Source organism: Hyposmocoma kahamanoa, unplaced genomic scaffold (genome assembly GCF_003589595.1).
Source record: "Hyposmocoma kahamanoa isolate Upper Pololo Valley unplaced genomic scaffold, ASM358959v1 91, whole genome shotgun sequence".
NCBI lineage: Eukaryota > Metazoa > Arthropoda > Insecta > Lepidoptera > Cosmopterigidae > Hyposmocoma > Hyposmocoma kahamanoa.
Genome location: NW_020654684.1, coordinates 80,896 through 100,216, shown reverse-complemented (window position 1 = coordinate 100,216; position 19,321 = coordinate 80,896). Strand labels below are relative to the sequence as shown.

At 39.6% G+C, this 19,321-nt stretch overlaps 1 protein-coding gene across 1 annotated transcript in view; it reads left to right on the top strand.

Moving 5' to 3' along the window:
• LOC113236289 (DNA polymerase subunit gamma-1, mitochondrial) overlaps positions 1-19,321 on the top strand; it is a 103,580-nt gene that overhangs the window by 41,456 nt on the left and 42,803 nt on the right. Inside the window, exons 2-11 of the mRNA XM_026472301.1 lie at positions 85-298; positions 1,661-2,000; positions 2,091-2,196; positions 2,674-2,892; positions 5,033-5,138; positions 8,599-8,729; positions 9,402-9,574; positions 11,461-11,584; positions 13,514-13,694; positions 15,723-15,895. Coding sequence (XP_026328086.1) covers positions 85-298; positions 1,661-2,000; positions 2,091-2,196; positions 2,674-2,892; positions 5,033-5,138; positions 8,599-8,729; positions 9,402-9,574; positions 11,461-11,584; positions 13,514-13,694; positions 15,723-15,895 — 1,767 coding nt within the window. The remainder of the gene's footprint in view (positions 1-84; positions 299-1,660; positions 2,001-2,090; positions 2,197-2,673; positions 2,893-5,032; positions 5,139-8,598; positions 8,730-9,401; positions 9,575-11,460; positions 11,585-13,513; positions 13,695-15,722; positions 15,896-19,321) is intronic.

Sequence of the window (19,321 nt, the reverse complement as noted above, 5' to 3'; positions counted from 1 at the left end):
ATTTATAGTATATTTATCCATGTTATTATTAATTCCAAAAATCACAATATTGTCACTATCCTGTTACAATATTTGAAATTCCAGGTACACAATCTATACTGCGGCAAACAAATAGATAAGCAAGCGCGAGACATTTTCTTCGAAGGCACCATGAACGACGTCCACGAGAACTTCCAATCACTGATGACATACTGCGCCGGTGACGTCATAGCTACGCATAATGTGCTCAAAGAATTGTTACCGCTGTTTCTAGAGAGGTTCCCTCATCCTGTTACGTTGGCTGGAATGTTGGAGTTAGGTACGATATGAACGGCCACTTTTGAAAAGAAAATAATCTTGTATTAAGAGTCTGTGCTACCGCCAATGGGATTGGTTGATTCAGAATAACAGTGAATGTGTTGAATCAATGACTTTGGAAAAAATATATAGTATAATCTCAGTACAGTGTACTAAAAAAACCGACCTCAAAAGTACGTGGAATTACGGCTATTTGCTAAGTTTTATTAAAATATCCCCTAGTTCGCCACTATATAGGACTTGACACTGGAGATAATAATAATCGGTTCTCACTACGACACTACTCAAAGTATAAACGCTTTGAATGGGAGAAATAGCAAAATCAACCATTAAAGTAATTGCTCCTAAATTAAAGTGATTAACTGCCTAAATTAACTGCCTCCGTGGCCGAACGGTTACCATGCCGGACTGCCACGCAGAGGTCCCACGTTCGATTCCCGGGCCGGGAGAAATGTTTGTATGTCCTACATTTATTTCTCTCGTGAGTTTGGGTGTAATTTGTGGTTGTCTATATGTGTGTGTCCATGGCACCCGCGAGACAGGGTTTCCCTAGTGCGGGGCTATGTTGAGTGTGTGCGTTATTTATTTATTTATTTATAAAGTTAGGCGCTATTTATAAAAATGAATCTTCATGCGTGAACAGCCACCCTTCGAGGTGGATGATTTTCTTCAAAATGGGATCACTACGGAAGTGCCCCCTTTCCAACAAAAAAAGAATCATGAAAATCGGTTCACAAATACCGGAGTTATCGCGTAACATACATACAAAAAAAAATACATACAGTCGATCGATTTGAGAACCTCCTCCTTTTTTGAAGTCGGTTAAAAATTGAGGATATACTCTGATTAATTACTATACGGTGTGAAAACACGATTCTGATAAAGATTTTCACATTATAACACAAACTTACCACTATATTCAATAGGTACGTTACAAATACCATTGTTTCTTTTTACGTCATCTGAACTACACTACATAGAACACGTATAGGGTATGATATACCTACATTTTTAAAATGGCATTAGTTTCGTTTGTAAAAAAGTAAATTTTGAAATAAAGCCAGTGTCCCAAGCAAAATTAACCGTATTAGTACGGGAAAAACTTTAATTCGAGCTGAGGTAGTATCAACTCTTAATTGAGTATATCATTGGTGTTTTGTGGAAAGGGCGTAAGAGACATTTCAAAAAATTTTTCACGGGAGCATGTCTTACGTTCTCACGACTGTTTTAAAATGTTTATGTCATATTTTAAACGCAATTTCAAAACTTGAACTTTATTAAAACCAAAATTGGAATACAGTGAACGTATACTGGGTTGATCTTGGATGGTTGGTAGGTAATTCTGACGCTTATCATGTTTCAGGGTCTGCATATCTGCCAGTAAACTCAAATTGGCTGCAATATATAGATTCAGCAGAAACGGTATTTGAAGATCTGAAATTGGAAACGCGGCAACTGCTTTCTTTGAAAGCGGACGAAGCGTGCCGGCTTATGGAGAACGACGCTTACAAGAAGGATTTGTGGATGTGGGACCAAGATTGGTCTACTCAAAGTTTAAAATTAAAAAAGACTGTTCCAAAAAAGAAATCTATTATTCCAGAACAAATAACCAACAATCAGAGTGATAATTTTGAAAATCGAAAACCAAAAGACAAAACCAAAGAGTTCAAAACTCTTAGCGAAGAGTATATTGATACCATACAGTACAAACCGGATTCGAATAATAACGATGAAGATCTGAGCAAAGAATTTGATTATTTGTATGAGTTGGGTAAAGCTTTGCCGGTGAAAAGGCCGTATTTGGCTGGTTATCCGGCGTGGTATAGAAAACTGTGCACTAAACCTGGTAAAGACCCGGATTGGATACCAGGAGCTAATAACCTTACCACTAGTATGCAGGTAATAATAATGTAATTTATGCCAAACAACCACTCATTACCTGGTCTCAAACTAGGGAATTTCCTGTACTATGAGTACCAGAGTAACGTACATACCCAGAACACCCAGATCATAACCAATTTAGTAAAGTTCATTTTCGAAATTGGTCTTATCGGGTAATTTAAATTAAATCACATGTTCGTCAAACTCGGTGTCGAAACGACTAGCACTAGTAGCCTGGTGGTAAGCGACACGCCTGTCCAACAGTTGCAGCGCCACTTATAGCTGCCGTTGCGCCCGCCACCCTAAGACGTAAGTTGATAAGTCCGTCCTGTATTTTCACCAGCACAAAAAATTTGTAGGCAACATGATGTGATCAGACAAAATGAGTGTGTAAGAAGCAGACGATCGGTAACGTACAACACGTGTCGATTATCACAGATATCGAGCATATCTGTAGGTACCTTTACATACTATTAATTTTATGTTAATTCACAGATAACACCAAAACTTCTCCGTTTATCGTGGGAAGGCTATCCCCTCCACTACATCCAATCCGAGGGGTGGGGATTTTTAGTGCCGTTCAGTCGACAACGAGACGCCGAGGTGGAAGGACCTCTGTTACCTTTAGAAGAGTTGTTGGAATCATGCCCATTGGTTCAATGCAAAGAAACTGAAGACAGTAGTGATGTTTGCATCTTGCCAAAGACTGTAGAGGTATGATCAGAGCATTGTCACATCTATAGTCGTCACAAAATAAGAAGCACCTTTTGACACTTTTTTTAAAATAATTATTAATACAAAGATCGAACACTCAGAAAAAATTTCTTCGATCCGGCCGGATCCGAACCGACGTCTTCTAGCATACCTTCTGGCAGACGTTATACCAACAAAGCTACGGAAGGAACCAGCGGATCTCACGAATTTCTATGTGCTTGTTGTTGTGTCTTTGTATTTGGTTTTATCAACGACTTTTGTAGCCGTAGCGCATCTATGAGAAATCTATGAAAGTATTTCGTCACCCAGTTAGATACCTTTACAGCTACCAGCCCCGGCTAGAGATGTCGCTATTCACTGTATTTTAAATTTTTATTAAATTGATATTCAATTATTTTTTTATGTTAATTTATTTTATTAAGAGTTTTGGCTTGGATACAAGTCCTTTGAGCGATGTTTTGGTTTGTTATCGGAACCCTCAGGAATATTTTCCATTGTGGTTCTAATACTTTGGGTTTTTTAAATAGTCTTAAGCGGCGGGAGTCAATACTTATGTTTCGCTTTCACTTAAATCACGTTATCTTCTATCACTTTGAACAAAAACTTTGAATTAGTAATTATTACAATTTTTAGTCTTTTGTAATTTGGTTGAAAATAAGGAATATAGTTCTAACTTTCTTCATCATCTTTTCTTCATAATATACTTAAAATAATAATAAATTTTGTAAAAGCTGTTTTTGTAACTTCAAGCCTTCAAGCCCGCCATTTTTTCCCTTTTGACACTTTACATCGCAACGTAAATAGGATTGTGAACTGAATATGTCGGTAACCATATTAAACGATTCTCACGACAATTCGATTCGAAATTTTGTAAGTCTGTAATCGGTTTTTGATCTAGTTTTCAGTTCTAGACAGAACAATTAATATTTATTTTATTATAACAATATAGAGTTTATCGAGTTCTTAGGTTTTCGCGATTGTTACACATAGGAAATGAAACTATTTTTCCGGATTTAAATCGCGTATATTTGTTTTTTCAAACAAACCGACGTTTCGGGCCCTTTACTTTAAATGTTCAAAACCTGTAGTTTAATTAACAAAGTTCACAAGGTCAATCTGTAGTTGAATCGGAGGGGCACTGTGCCCGTCATCCTGAGACATGAGTTGACAAGTCCCATGTGCCTGTAACTTCACCAGCACCCTTACCGTTTAAAACCGTAACACAGTAATGCTGATATTACTGCTTGGCGGCAGAAATAGGTAAGGTGGCAGTACTTCCCTGGACGAACTCTTTCACAAAGAGATCTACTGGCACTAGTCGTTGCTTGTAGCCGAGTGGCACAAGTTTTAGTCTAGTGCTACTTAACTGTAACACCAGCCCCCGTAGCATGGCAACGCACGATAGTCGCGATAAAATTTGGCTATTGGCTATCTAATAATAATAATAATAATAATAATGCACACACTCAACATAGCCCCGCACTAGGGAAACCCTGTGTCGCGGGTGCCATGGACACACATAGAAAACCACACATTACACCCAAACTCACGAGAGAAATAAATGTAGGCCATACAAATATTTCTCCCGGCCCGGGAATCGAACCTAGGACCTCTGCGTGGCAGTCCGGTATGGTAACCGTTCGGCCACGGAGGCAGATCTAAATTAGATCTGATTGAGACAGCCAATAGCGCGCGCTTATTTCAATTTTCTCGCGCGCGTCGCGACTATCATGCTACGGGGGCAGTAATAGAAAGTGACAAAAATGAAATTGTCTCTGTCGCTCTTGTAAAATAGTTCACTAGTGTGTTAAGGGCGGTAAATAAATGAACGAGACTCTATTAGAAGCCCGAAGTCGAAGGGCTTTCGTAGTTGAGGCTCGTAATTCCCGTACCGCCCGTATGCAATGTTTTTCATCACACTTGCACTTAAGCATGCAAGTTAACTTGACTGTAATACCCCAAATAAAATCCTCGATCCTTTTTTCTTCACATTACATTCTTGGTCGGTAATGAAAAGAAAAAGGCCCGAGGATTTTATTTGGGGTATTATAGTCAAGTTAGCGACCAATGCAATCATACTATTTACGAGCAAGTGTAATGAAAAAAACTTTATTACAGTTAGATAAAATGTGGTTTTCAGGAGGATTTAGGCCGTCGAGCTTATTACGCCAGGAAGAAGTTGGACGAGCAAGCAGCAGCAAACAAGTACCACGGGCTTGGTGTTTGGTGCGGCGTTCAGTTGCAAGGTAAATAAATGTCCGTAGATTAATAATAATTTAATAAAAGAATAAATTTTCACATCACTAGGACAAAGTGTAATAATGATAATGTAAACAATCATAACCCTGCACTAGGGAAAACTTTGTATAGCAGGTGCCACGGACACACACATGGAGACCCACAAATTACACCCATACTCACGGGAGAAATAATTGTAGGCATTACAAATATTTCTTCCGGCCCGGGAATCGAACCCGGGACCGCAGCGTGGCAGATCGGCAAGGTTCGGTTCGGCCACAAAGGCAATATTTTTTAAATAATAATACCTAAATTATAGTACCAGCAAAGCTTCTTGTGAAAGAGTTCGTCCAGGGAAGTACTGCCACCTTACCTATTTCTGCCGCCAAGCAGTAATGTGAGCATTACTGCGTTCCGGTTTTGAAGGGTAAGGGTGCTGCTGAAATTACAGGCACACGAGACTTGTCAGCTTATATCTCAGCGTGACGGGCGCTGTGGCCGTGCCCCTAAGATCTTTTAAAGCTCTGAGTGGCACTGCAACTGCTATGGATAGGCGTGTTGCTTGCCACCAGACGACTTGTTCGTCCCGTCACTTGGTATGATAAAAAAAGTCGAGCGCCTGATGGTAAGCGACACGTCTACCCACAACAGTTGCAGTGCTAGTCAGAGTTTTAGTAGTAGTGCCCCTCAGGTTTTAAAACCTACAGGTCCCATGGTCACGGTCGACTCAACAACAACAGTTAACCGTGACCATGGGACCTGTAAAGGGCCCGAAACGTCGGTTTGTTTGAAAAAACAAATATACGCGATTTAAATCCGGAAAAATAGTTTCATTTCCTATGAATTGATATTAATTTTTTTTTGTGAAATTACTCCACTAGTTTGTTGTAATTATTAATACAAAGATCGATAAAAGATCGAGAATATTTTTTTGTTATGCAAGGCTGCAAAGTTGTTGTTTGACGCGAGTGCTTGTAATGACACCTGAGCAAGCGAAGGAAGCTAAGATTAAAAAAAAAAGATTCCTGAGCGTAGCGAGGGTTTCAAGGCACGAGACGCAAAACAATTTTGCTGCCGAGCGAAATACACAACTTTTCACAAAATGGTAGTTATAGGAAAACAGTTGAACTATAAAACATCAGTTTTTTATATAAAAGAAAAAGTTTATCTTCGGATGCGTTCTGAATTTACACCTCATAATTTTTTATTCTTGCTTGTACTTTTATTTTGTGTGATTAAGTGATTATTTAAATTATTTTATCTCTTTCACGAATTAAAATAATTTTCACTTCTCATGCTCTTAAAGTTCGTATTTATGCTGGGTGTAGGGTGCATAAAATAAAATCGTCGTTTAAGACCGAGGCAATGACGCCTTTTTTTTGTTAATCCGGGGGAATCTGCTTACAGATACCCCGGCCCCGCGGGGGCAGAGCCGGGGTTATGTGGGACTGGGCTGAACCCTGAACCCCCGGAGTGTTCCTCCTCTCCGCTGTAGGTGGGGGTACGGGTACGCTGTTGCACTCGTCCGCGCCCCCACCAGCGGCTGGCCGCGCCCTGCGCAGCCCCTTCCCGAGAAGGGAGACACATCGGTCCCCCGACTCCGAATGTGAGGCTCGCCGAACACCAGACGAGCCTTCCATCCCGGGCCCCTCTATGCTGGGCAACGAACTCCCCCAAGCCCGCTACCCAGGGGCCATGGGGGGCCAGGACTGCATCCCCTCAACTGTGAAGTTCAGTGGCTCCTCCCCCAGCCCCCGCGGCGGATCTGATGGCAGGCTTCGCCGCAACACCTAACGCGCTTCCGCGCGGACTCTCCGAAGAGCGCCCACCACGGGCCAACCGCCCACGTTCGGCCGCAGAGGATAGGACGAGCGGTAACGACACATCGACACTTCTCTTCACCCGCGGCCCCGCCGCCACTGCATAATCGAAAGCGGTGCAGCCCCGCCAGAGTCGCGGAGGACAGGACGAACGGCAACGACACACCGACACGTCTCTCCCTCCGTCCGACCCTCCTCCCGGTCCCGTTGACCAGACGAACCCCGCGCGGAACGCCCTCCTCCTCGGGCCAGCCTACCACCATCGGCCGGCCCCGTGGGTTCCTCTTAGCTTCACCGTGGGATGAAATCGACCACGGCTACTAGAGCCCCCCCGCCACGACAAGGCGTCAACCCCTTCGGGGGGAGGCAATGACGCCTGCGCCAACAGCCACGCACACTAGAACTTTATAAAATAAAGTTTTACTTTTGTTTTTTTCATCCGTGTTATATTACAAAATTAAAAAGTAGGCAATAGTAATTCTAATAAGTTATAAGAAATAGAAATGCATAAAAAATAAAAGCTTGTAAAATATAACTGAGCATTATGTAGTCCGACCTGAGTCACGTGCAGAAAAAAAAGTAGTACATTGGCGGAAAGCTCTTATTTTTTCTTGTCAATAGTTGTGTTATCGTTTATTTGTAATATTGCTGTTTAATTTCCTCGCAATCGACGTGAAAAGCAGAGTGTATAACTCGTTCATAAAACTCATTTCACCCTCGACTTAAGGATATAACCGTTTCGGTTAACATGACGCGTTTTAACCACTTGTTGTACAATCTACTATTAATATACACAAATAGTTAACATTCTCAATTTAATATCAACCATAATAAGAATAAAATATAGCGACGAATTTATATTGCGTAAATAACTAATGTACGACAAATCGCGTAGTTGAAATCGAAAGGAAAAGTTTGGTACACCACATCACGGTCCATCGTCAAGTTCGAATTTCAAAAACCTTTTCCAAAACTTGCTAAAAAGGCTTTTTCTAATGAGAAAGAAAGCCTTGCCGAGTTAGTGAGGTGAAAATATTTTTTTTTTCCATTTTCTTTTTGATTATATTATGATATGATTCAACTGTACACGAATATCGAATCCAGTTGTTTCATTATTGCATTTAACCTCATAAGGCCCCATGTACATAAAAATGTACATAATATGTGAAGTGATTCAGCTCCGGAGAATATTATTCGTATAATCACGTAAACAACCAGTGTATATTATAATGAATGTCATATTCCATATGACCACAACCCTATGGTGTCTAGAAAATACGTTTTTCATTCAAAACTCAGGCCATACTTGTATGGGCCCGAAGTATGTAATTAGACTTACGTCTCAGGGTGACGGGCGCAATGGCAGCGCCCTTCAGATCTTTGCAATTTAAAGCTCTGGCACACGAGTTGTTCGTCCCGTCACTTGATGTTATAAAAAAAAATAATGCATTTTAAGGTACATTGGGCGTTTAGCGATTATTTCATTGCAGTCTGGGCCTTAGGAGGTTAAATTTATCTGTAAATACTGTAAAAAAAAAAAATAATTTTGTTAAATAGCAACTGTTGTTTTCGGATCTAAACCCTTGTATTTGTTATTTCAAACAAACCTATATATATAATACATAAATTAATTATTTCGTATTGTCAGGTTGTGCTCATTTTCTACGACTTCCTCATAAAGACGGGCCCAAGTACAAAGTGGGTAATCCATTGGCAAAGGACTTCTTGGAGATGTTCAGTCAAAACGTTCTTTCTGCACAAGGAAATGAAGCGGAAAAGGTATGGACAAGTGCATCTCGTAGATTTTAAAACTTTCGTGATTATTCACTGAAGGATTATCATTAAGTAATATTAATCAACTCTAACTAAAAATCATTAAGTAATATTAGTAATAATGACCAACTTAAACGACTTCTTAGATTCTTAGATTGTATACTTACCTTTTTGAAAACTAAATAAATAAATTGTAACAGGGTGGGAGCCTGGAGATTGTAACACCGGTCTAGTTACCTAGTACGAACTCCAGACTCTCGCTTAAGGTAGCTAACTTTAGTCATTATTAAGTCTTGTTTAACATATAATTATAATGTACAATCTTCCTTATGTGAGAGTGAATAAATAAATAAATAAAAAAATAAAATAACTTCTTAGTAATAAGTTTTTTAATTCTTCTTGTTGGAGTGTAATTCTTTTCCTTTTCTTTGGACGAATTTCTCTTTTTAATCATATTGTTTTCTAAATTTTTTCCTCATTAATTGTGCACAGACCAAACATAAAGCTTATTTATTATCTGTGGAAGCTTGTAATTGGCCGTCTGTATTTATTTTTTTGTATGTACTTGTACCTAGCTGTTAGTTTCCCTACAAATGTAAAATAAAATAAAATAAGTCTTAATTTATATTGCGGCGGAACGGAATGAAAATAAAAATAATATTAACTAATAAATTTCAGGTACTGACTTTCGGTAGAATGATGTCGTATTGGCGCAACAACCGCGAACGCATAATGGGCCAGCAGGTAGTGTGGCTGCCCAAAGAATTGTTACCCGAATATCTACGTAGCTCCATGCGGCGTTACGGCGCTATCGTGCCGCAAGTTGTCGTTTGCGGCACTTTGACTCGCAGGTGATATTTCTTTGCCTCACTTTCTCAAACCCGTATCGTAAAGCACATATTAACTGAAATAAAAAAAATGCATTGTATCATTGACTTACAATTATATGGACGTCGGGTCCGCGCTAAAAAGTGTCCGAATTTATAGGGCGTTAAAATCGTGTACAGAGCGTCATTCACGCTTTAGTCTTCGTTTGTTCGACTGACAGCGAAGCAAACAAAATTAGACAGTACTGCGATGACATTACAATTTAAATTCAACGTTTTAGCCTTTTCATTTTCCTTTACATATCACTACGTTTAAATAGGTTGACTTGGGACATTTTTTTCGTGGTTTTTGTATTAGACCCGTCGTCCATTTATTTGTAAGTCAATGCATTGTATGTACAAATTTTGCAGACTAATTTCACATAACATTTCCTTCTTATTCACACACTGGATTTTACTTATTTTTAAAGTAACACATCCAAATTAATACTCTTAATAAGAAATTTAAAATAAATAGAAATATTTGCCGTCTCCTGAATAATCACTCTATAAGACACAAGTTTGAGAAAATAAGGCATCGATTTAGAATATTTATATCAAATGTCAGAACGAGTCACATATTTATTTCTTTTTAACCGACTTGAAAAAAAAGGAGGAGGTTCACAATTGGACTGTATTTTTTGTATGCATGTTACTCGATAATTGGCATTTGTGAACAGATTTATATGATTCTAATTTTGTTGGAACCTCAGTATTGGCCCTATACAAAATTTGAAGAAACTATTCCACTTCTAAGGATGGCAATCCGGTTTCGCGCACTTTCCGGTAACCGATTTTGATAAAACTTGGCAAATAGATATAACTCCACGTGTAACTTTTGAGATTTTATAAAAAAACTTATAATTTTAAATTGTACTCTCTGATATACAAACCGAGATACACAGTTATAATCTGTTTAGTAAAGTAGATCTCCTTTTGAAAGAGTTCGTCCAGGGAAGTACTGCCAACTTACCTATTTCTGCCGCTAAGCAGTAATGTCAGCATTAATGCGTTCCGGTTTTAAAGGGTTAGGATGCTGATGAAATTGCAGGTACATGGGACTTGTTAGCTTATGTCTCAGGGTGACGGGCGCAGCGACAGTGCCCCTCAGATCTTTGCTATATAAAGCTCTGAGTGATACTGCAATTGTTATGGACAGTCGTGTCGCTTACCACCAGGCGCACGACTCGTTCGTTCCGTCACTTGGTATTGTTAAAAAAAACAATCAACTGCCTTCGTAGCTGAACGGTTTCCAGACTGGACTGCCACGCAGCGGTCTCGGGTTCAATTCCCGGGCCAGGAGATATGTTTGTACGATCTACATTTATTAGATTTTGGGTGTCATTTGGTTCCTACAATGTCTTTGTTGAAAATCCAAATTTTCAACAAAGACATTGTAGGAATGACGTTTAGTACTTAAAATAATAACGCATAGAAACCTAGTCCGCACACGCTAAGTGAGGCAAATTGAAGCGCGCCAAAAGGGCCTACACGAGCAGTCGAGCCGTCAGTGCTCAAGGTCAACTTGCACCGCGAACAGCTCAAGAATTTTAGCTAACAATGACGAAATGTGCGGTAAATGAGTGTAAAAATACGTCAGACAAACATAAAATAGATACTAACATCACATTCCACAAGAAAGTAACGCGTTTCAACTTGTATTTTTATATAAATATTCACTAAAACCGAAAATTAACCTACTACTAAAACTAGCCTACATGAATTTGATTTTTGCCTCACTTGTGACAGTTCGTTTGATATGAAACTATCATTCTAAGCGTTATTATTCTAAGGTTTAGTATTCATTTTAAGCCCAGAGCAATAGTGAAATGCAGAAAATGCAAGCTGGCTCGAATGAACCGTGTCGGCAGGGCCAGCGAGCCGACGTGGATGACGGCCAGCAACGCGGCGCGCACGCGCATCGGCTCGGAGCTGCGCGCGCTGGTGCAGGCGCCGCCGGGACACAGCTTCGTCGGCGCCGACGTCGACTCGCAGGTCCGTGCCCCCTTTTGTGGGTGCCACTTTCAATCGTCTCAAGTGCCTGTAGTATCACTAACACTATCCGCTGGCATTCGTTCCGAATCCAAGATTATACAAATCTAGAACACTCGGAACAACTTCGGATGTCCCTTGTGCACTAAGTCCGATTTGCATCCGAGAAAATGTGCATATCGCTTGTACACCTATAGACAAAATGATTACTGTGAAATTTCAGACCGTCATTGCTCGGATTCGTATCAGGGGGTCTACTCTCAATCTCCGTCCGACATCCGTCCGAAAAAAGAACTGTCAAATCGACGCCTCCTACGTAAAGTATCGTATGTCGAAATTGCCAAGTTTACAGGGGAGCGTTTTAAAGTTCTCAATTTACTGAAATGAGTACAATACGTGACTTTAGCATTTCTCAGTTTTATTCAGCAAATCTCGTTACTCACATAGAGTATTATAAAATCCTAGATATCGGTTAGATGATCTATGGTCTTTCATTCGGAAATTTTCATTCAATCAGAAATTCAGAACTTTAAAACGCTCCCCTGTAAACTTGGCAATTTGGACATACGAAACTTTACGTAGGAGGGGTCGAAATAAGTAATAGTCGACCAAATTAAAAGAGGCGTGCTGCGAATGAAGCTTCATACTGGATACTTGTCTTTTAATTTTGTCGAATATTAGTAGTTCGCAAACGCTGCTACCCTTCAAAACTGGAACACATTAATGCTGATATTTATGCTAGTAGCAGAACTTCCCTAGACGTACTCTCTTACAAGAAGCTCTACTGTTATTAAAATACGCCGTAGTGAAGGGCTATTGAGTGAATTCCCTGCCTGTAACAGTAGAGCTCTTTGTGAAAGAGTTGGCCCAGTTAAATACTACCACCTTATCTATTTCTGCCGCCAAGCAGTAATGTCACCATTACTGCGCTCCGGTTTGGAAGGGTAAGGGTGCTGGTGAAATTACAGGCACATGGGACTTGTCAACTTAAGTCTCAGGATGACGGGTGCAGTGACAGTGCCCATAAGATCTTTGCGATTTAATGCTCTGAGTGGCACTGCAACTGTTATGGATAGGCATGTCGCTTACCACCAGGCGCACGACTTAATCGTGCCGTCACACTCTGTGTCGATTTTTATATCAAACGTAAGAAATAAATGTCTAAAGATTGCACTTAAACTCACGTACGTTACGATATAATTATTATTTGGCGCAAAGAGCAAACCGATGCTTGATGACAAAGATGATGAAAAATTGATGCACTTCGCAACTGACAGTAATAATAATACTTATGTAATAATAATATTAATTTGGGACTGTAGTGAAAATGCCTGGTTGAGAATTCTTCTTGAGCTTCTTGGTCTTGCTTGGATCGCGGTCAGATTTGGAAAGCCGTCCTGCCAACGCTCCGTCTTTTATATTGTTAGCCTGCCGTACCGCTCGCACTCTTTTGTAGTGTGCGAGCGGGACGGCACCAATGTAGGAGCGGGACGGGAGAACTATAAATATTCCAAGCAAGACCCGCCTGCCTCTTTTTTTTTACCACAAATTGTACATAACATAATAAGAACTTAACATAACATAATAAGACTTACAACTAATATGTACAACAGTTAATTACAATAGCAAATCACAATTACAAACTTATAAAATTACGTGACAAATCACAATGGGCGCGAACACATTTTCGTCCTTAACATAGCTACTCAATATTTTTACGAGTGATGTGATACTTTATTAGCTAGTCTGTATATATTTTTAAATACCCACATTTTGAAGTGTGAATAGGCGTTATTTAGGTGTTCGTGCTCCATCGTCGGCCTCATTCCAGTCACAGTCACTTTCCATCAGGTGAGATGGAGGTCAAATATGCACTTATATATCTTATAATATAAAAAATATATGAATGAATCAAACCCCATTTGTTTTCAGGAGCTATGGATAGCAGCTCTCCTAGGCGACAGTACGTTCGGTATTTGCGGCGGTACGGCCTTCGGCTGGGCGGTACTGGCCGGCGACAAAAGCCACAGTACCGACTTACACTCGCTTACGGCGCGCGCAGCCGCAGTTAGTCGCGATCATGCGAAAGTTATCAACTATGCTAGAATATATGGTAAGTTTGTATTTAATTTGCTGCCTTCTAATCATCATCGACACATGTACAACTGCCTCCGTGGTTGAACTGTTACCAGGCTAGACTGCCACGCAGGAGTCCCGAGTTCGTTTCCCGGGCCGGGAGAAATTCGGGTGTAATTCGAGGTTGTCTATGTGTGTGTCCATGGCAGCAGCGATACAAGGTTTCCCTAGTGAGGGGCTATGAGTGTGTGCGTTATTATTATTATCATATCCTATTGCGGAGCACGGGTCTACTTTAAGGAGAGGGTTAGGGCCTAAGTCCTACACTCTGGACCGATGCGAGTTAAGAATGTCACTGAATCTGTTGTTGTTGTTGTTGTTTTTGACAATAGTTTTTGTAATGATCTCGTTCTGCCTCGTTAAAGGAAGTGACCGAAACGGATAAAATTCAGAGGTGCAAAGACTTCCTATATACGAGGCGAGCGTTCCCTTGACTATGCGTTAGGACTGCTTATTTGCAGTCGTACTATCGTTTAAAAATGATCTACGAGGATTTTTTAATATGTAATAATAATAATAATTTAATTTCACATAAAACACGCGCACACAGTGGAAAACAGATTTTCTTTTTTATTTATTGATCTCATTAGCCCAGCAGTTAGCACTGTGGACGTTAAATGGGAAAGATGATAAATGAGATTACTTGCTTAAATTGATTGCTTCCCGAATGTACACAACTAAAGTGCACAGAAGTGTACAGAACTAAAGTGCAAAAAAGTGTACAGAATTAAAGTACATAGAAAATACAAAAAACTAAAGTGCGTCAAAGTGTACTTAACTAAAGTACAAAAAGGTGTGCAGAAATAAAGTTCGTAGAAATATACAGAATTAAAGTCCACAGAAGCGTACAGAACTAAAGTGCAAAAAGTGTACAAAACTAAAGTGCACAGAAGTGTACAGTTCTAAAATGTATAGAACTAAGTGCACAGAAGTGTACCGTACCAAAGTGCGAGTACTGTGATATATATGAATGCAACTAAATTCGGTTATTTACTACATTCATTGCTATGCAGATGATAGCACAGTGCACGGTTGCTATTATAAGCAATCGTCAAGCACCCGGGAGGACCCTGAGAGAAACCGGGAAAAACTTGTCGATGAGCTCAACCATGTTTTGGAACATATATCGTCGTGGGGCTCCCGAAACTTGGTTGAGTTCAACGCCAAGAAAACCCAGGTAAGCGCGTTCAGCTCCAAAAAATCCCCATTCCTACCACTTCCCCATCTTCAGGGTACAACGCTGACGCTGCAGGACAAGCTCAGCCTGCTGGGGATGAGCATCCGGAAGGACATGAGCAACAAAGATTATATCAAGAGCGTCATCTGTACCGCGTCGCGCAAGCTTGGCATCCTGAACAAGGTGCACCGATTTTTTACTCCAGAGCTGCGATACCTGTTGTATAAAGCTCAGGTCCGAAGCAGCATGGAGTACTGTTCGCACCTTTGGGACGACTCTGCCAAGTACTTGCTCGATGACGGACCCTAGATGGACTGCAGCGCTACGCCTTCCGTGTTGTCAACGATCCTCATGTAACTGAGCATGCGGAGTCGTTACAGCTTCGCAGAGATATAGCGTCTCTTAGCGTATTCTATCGCCTGTACCACGGTGAGTGCTCTGAAGAGTTATTCAACCTTATCCCTTCCTCTCCTTTCCATCAGCGGACCACCCGTGCCGGACTGCGTTGCCACAGATGGGCGGTCAGTTCAATACCGTCCCGCACTAAAAAGTTTGGCAATTCGTTTTTATGCCGAACCATCAAATTGTGGAACCAACTCCCGGCGCATGTATTCCCTCCCCTCTATAACATCGGATCCTTCAAACGTAGTGTGAAGAAGCATTTGGCCAGACCGGCAAAATGATAGTGACGGAGTGAAGATATTTGTGTTTTCCATCCGTTACTCTCATCTCTGGACTGTATTCGCACTTTCCACCAGGCGCGGTGCAGTCATTTTGCCGAGTCACAATAAAAAAAAAAAACTAATTCTAGCGGATTTCTTTTTCCAGGTGCCGGTCAGAATTTCGCTGAACGTCTTTTAAAGCAGTTTAACCCGACAATGACGATATCTGAAGCCAAGAGTAAAGCTGCCAAGATGTTCACCAGCACGAAGGGACGGAGGGTGTACACCCTGCGACGCCAATACATGCAGGGTTTCATGAGCGAAGATGATGAGAATGAGGTAAGATGGTTTTATTATTTTAGAGTTTAATAGTGTATACTACCTTAAACGGCTTTGGTTGATTCCGCATAACACTTTCAAGTGTTGAATCCATTGACTTACAATTATATGGACGTCGGGTCCGCGCTAAAAAGTGTCCGCACTTGTAAGGCGCTAAAATCGTATACGGAGCGCTAAACTCCGCTTTAGTCTTCATTTGTTCTACTGACAGCGCGATACTGCGATGCCATAACAATTTAAATTTCGAATAGGTTGACTTGGGACATTTTTTTCGTGGTTTTTGTATTAGACCCGTCGTCCATTTATTTGTAAGTCAATGGTTGAATCAATCAGTTTAGAAAAAAATATATAGTAAAATTTGAGGATATACACTGATTAATATACGGTGTGAAAACACGATTCCTAAACATTTTCACGATAGAAAAAAACACAAACTTACCTCGAAATTTTACAAGAAAACCACTATATTCAATAGTTACTATACATACACCGTGACATTTTAGTGGTTGTTTTCCCGCAGCGAAATGATTTTGCCATGGACGTATAATCGACGAGTAATATTTTTTTTTATTAATTTTAAGTAACGTCGGATTTAGACAAGCATCGAACGAAACTCGAAAATTATCTAACACCCGTAGTAGCACTGCAGTAGGTAGTACTACTTTCATTCGAGTAAATGAAACAGTAGGTAGTACCTACTGTCATTCGAGTGAAACAAAATAACGTAAGTGACCCATTTTTCCTTCATACTTTTACGGGCTTAGGACCGTCATAAATACTTATTACGTGCAGTTTACGGATCATTAAAAGTAAAAAAGACATGTTTAGATAGATCACGTTTTAAATGATCGTATTTAAGGCGTATTTAAAAAATGGAATCAACTTATTTACAATAATTATTAAACCGCCTTACCTAATTTGTATTCGTCCCGTATTTACACTTAAACTTCCCGATAACGCAATAATTGTTCGAAATGCAATCCGCCACGTTCAATGCACAATCTGGCACGTTTAATTTGATTGTTTTTTAACGATATTATAGTCGTCACAAAATAATAGATCATATTTGACACATGTCATCGCAACGTAAATAGTGATGTGAACTGCAATATCGGTAACCAGTTTAAACGATTCTCACGAGAAATCGATTAAAAATTTTAGGAGTTTGTAATCGTTTAGGTTATTTTTCTGTTCATTGCTTTTCAGTTCTAGATATATCAATCAACATTTATTTAAACGTTATACAGTTTAATAGAAATAATAAGTAAGTATTTTAAGTGAGCACAACGGCAACCTGTACTTGTTGTTGTATTGTAGTTATACATTAGCATAGTTCACGAGGATAACCTGTACGTAAATAACAAAATTCTGAAGTAAAACAAAAGACCTCCTTATTGGAATTTTTTATTTATCAACGTCATCGGAAGATGAACCAAAACCATCTGTTGAGCTAGTTTCACCAGTCCATATAATTAACTCGTTTTCAATTAAATTATCAATATTAACATCTCTGTCAAAATCTTCTTTTATTAGTTTTCTAGTTTTTTCCACCACCTTTCTCCAGTCTTCCTTTGTTACTTTAGTACATGCTTCCTTTAATAAAGTCATCATTTTTTTTGTGGAGAACGGTGGCTTAGTATTATTACGTCCTGCGTAGCCTGTAAAAAAAAAACACTGTTGTAAAATAGTAATGTTCCTTCACAGTGATATTACAAATTCGAAAGTTTATATGGGAACCTCTTTACATTTGTACTTTATTAAAATATGCTACTAGTACAAAATAAGTCTTAATATATACGAATTTAAAATAACAGTATTAAATGCAAAAATATTAACCTTTAATTTGAGCCCAAATCAACTCAATAGCATTGTATTGACAGTGGTACGGCGGTGTCCTTATAATTTTATGTCCATGCTCAAGTGCCAATTCATCAATTTCATACCTAAGTTTTGTAGGTCTATGCTCTCGCACTAATCTTAACAATTCCACTTTCAATAGCTCCATGTCAGCTTCGACACCATTCCTCTGTAGCCATGCCACCAAATCAGCCTTTTTATTTGCCTGAGTCGGCGCTCGATCTATTTGAACCGAATGATACGATGCATTGTCCATAATTATTGTACATTGTTCGGGGAGGTTCTGAAGTAAAGTTTTAAACCACTCTTTAAATTTGTTTGCGTCCATTTCTTCGTGATATTCTTTTGTACTTTTTGATTCAAATGCTAGTAAAGCATTATTAACGAAACCTCCCCCGGCTGATCCAGCATGGCAAATTATGAGGCGACCACCTTTTCCCATTGGCACTTTCGAGCTGGATGCTTTAGTGTCGTCGGTCCATGATTGTGGTACTGTGTGGTTTGAGTTCAACCAAGTCTCATCGATAAACACAACATTATCCCAATTTGTAATTTTATTCATTTCTCTCAAAAATGAAACTCTTTGTAATATTAAATCATGTCTTTCCATCATAATATTTCTTTTGTCAGACTTCTTGTATTTAAAACCAATTTTTTTCAAAATTGTAATCAGTGAGGTAGCACTCCCAGTAAATAAGCCAAGCTCTCGAAGTGATACCAACAATTTACTCACAGTAGGGTACTCGTGTCTAGTATAATATGTATAAACATGGTTACGAATAGCGTCTGCATCGAACGTGTCGATACCTGTTACAGGCTTGCTTTTCTTCCTCTTTCTAGGCGTATGTAATACGTTTTCTTGAGAGCCGGAAGGCCCATATTTTTCTTGTATGATGGTGTGTACCGTTCTTTTGCCGATTCCAAGTGCACTTGCGACGCGATTTTGCACTTGTGTCACTGGTAATAGAGGTCCACCATTAAGTGACTCCCTTTCGAAATAGTCGTGTAATTTCACAACCAGTTCGCGAGTCTGGCTATTTAAAGCACGTCCTCTTTTCGACATGTTGAAAAAGAGTTCACACAGAATCAAGTCCAAAATATCCAAGCCAAGGTCAACGAGATTGAAAATAGAAGTAGTCCAAAAGCACAGCCGAGTCACAAGAAAAAACACCACGAATAACCAAGCGTACAGTCAACTTCCAAGACGGCGAAAGACTGCGCGGGCGCCGATGCAGAGTGACGCTAAATCGACATCAGTGTTGCCGTTTCAGAATTTGCGATAAAGAAAAGGAAATACAAATCTGACTTTACGGTTCTGTCTACTATAAATACTAGTATACTCAGTCTAATTTTGTAAGCACTTTAAAATTTTTGTTTTTGTAATTAAATAAGTCATTTTTTTAAGTGAAACCGATTTGACTCGATGATAGTCGGCGCGTATTGGTTACAACATTATTATTAAAAATAATTATTTCTTTGTAGACTGAAGATGTAACTGTTTATAAGACGTTTCGGAGTAACCCAAAATTGGATTTTATTTTGGAATTCCTGCGAAAATAATACTTGAAA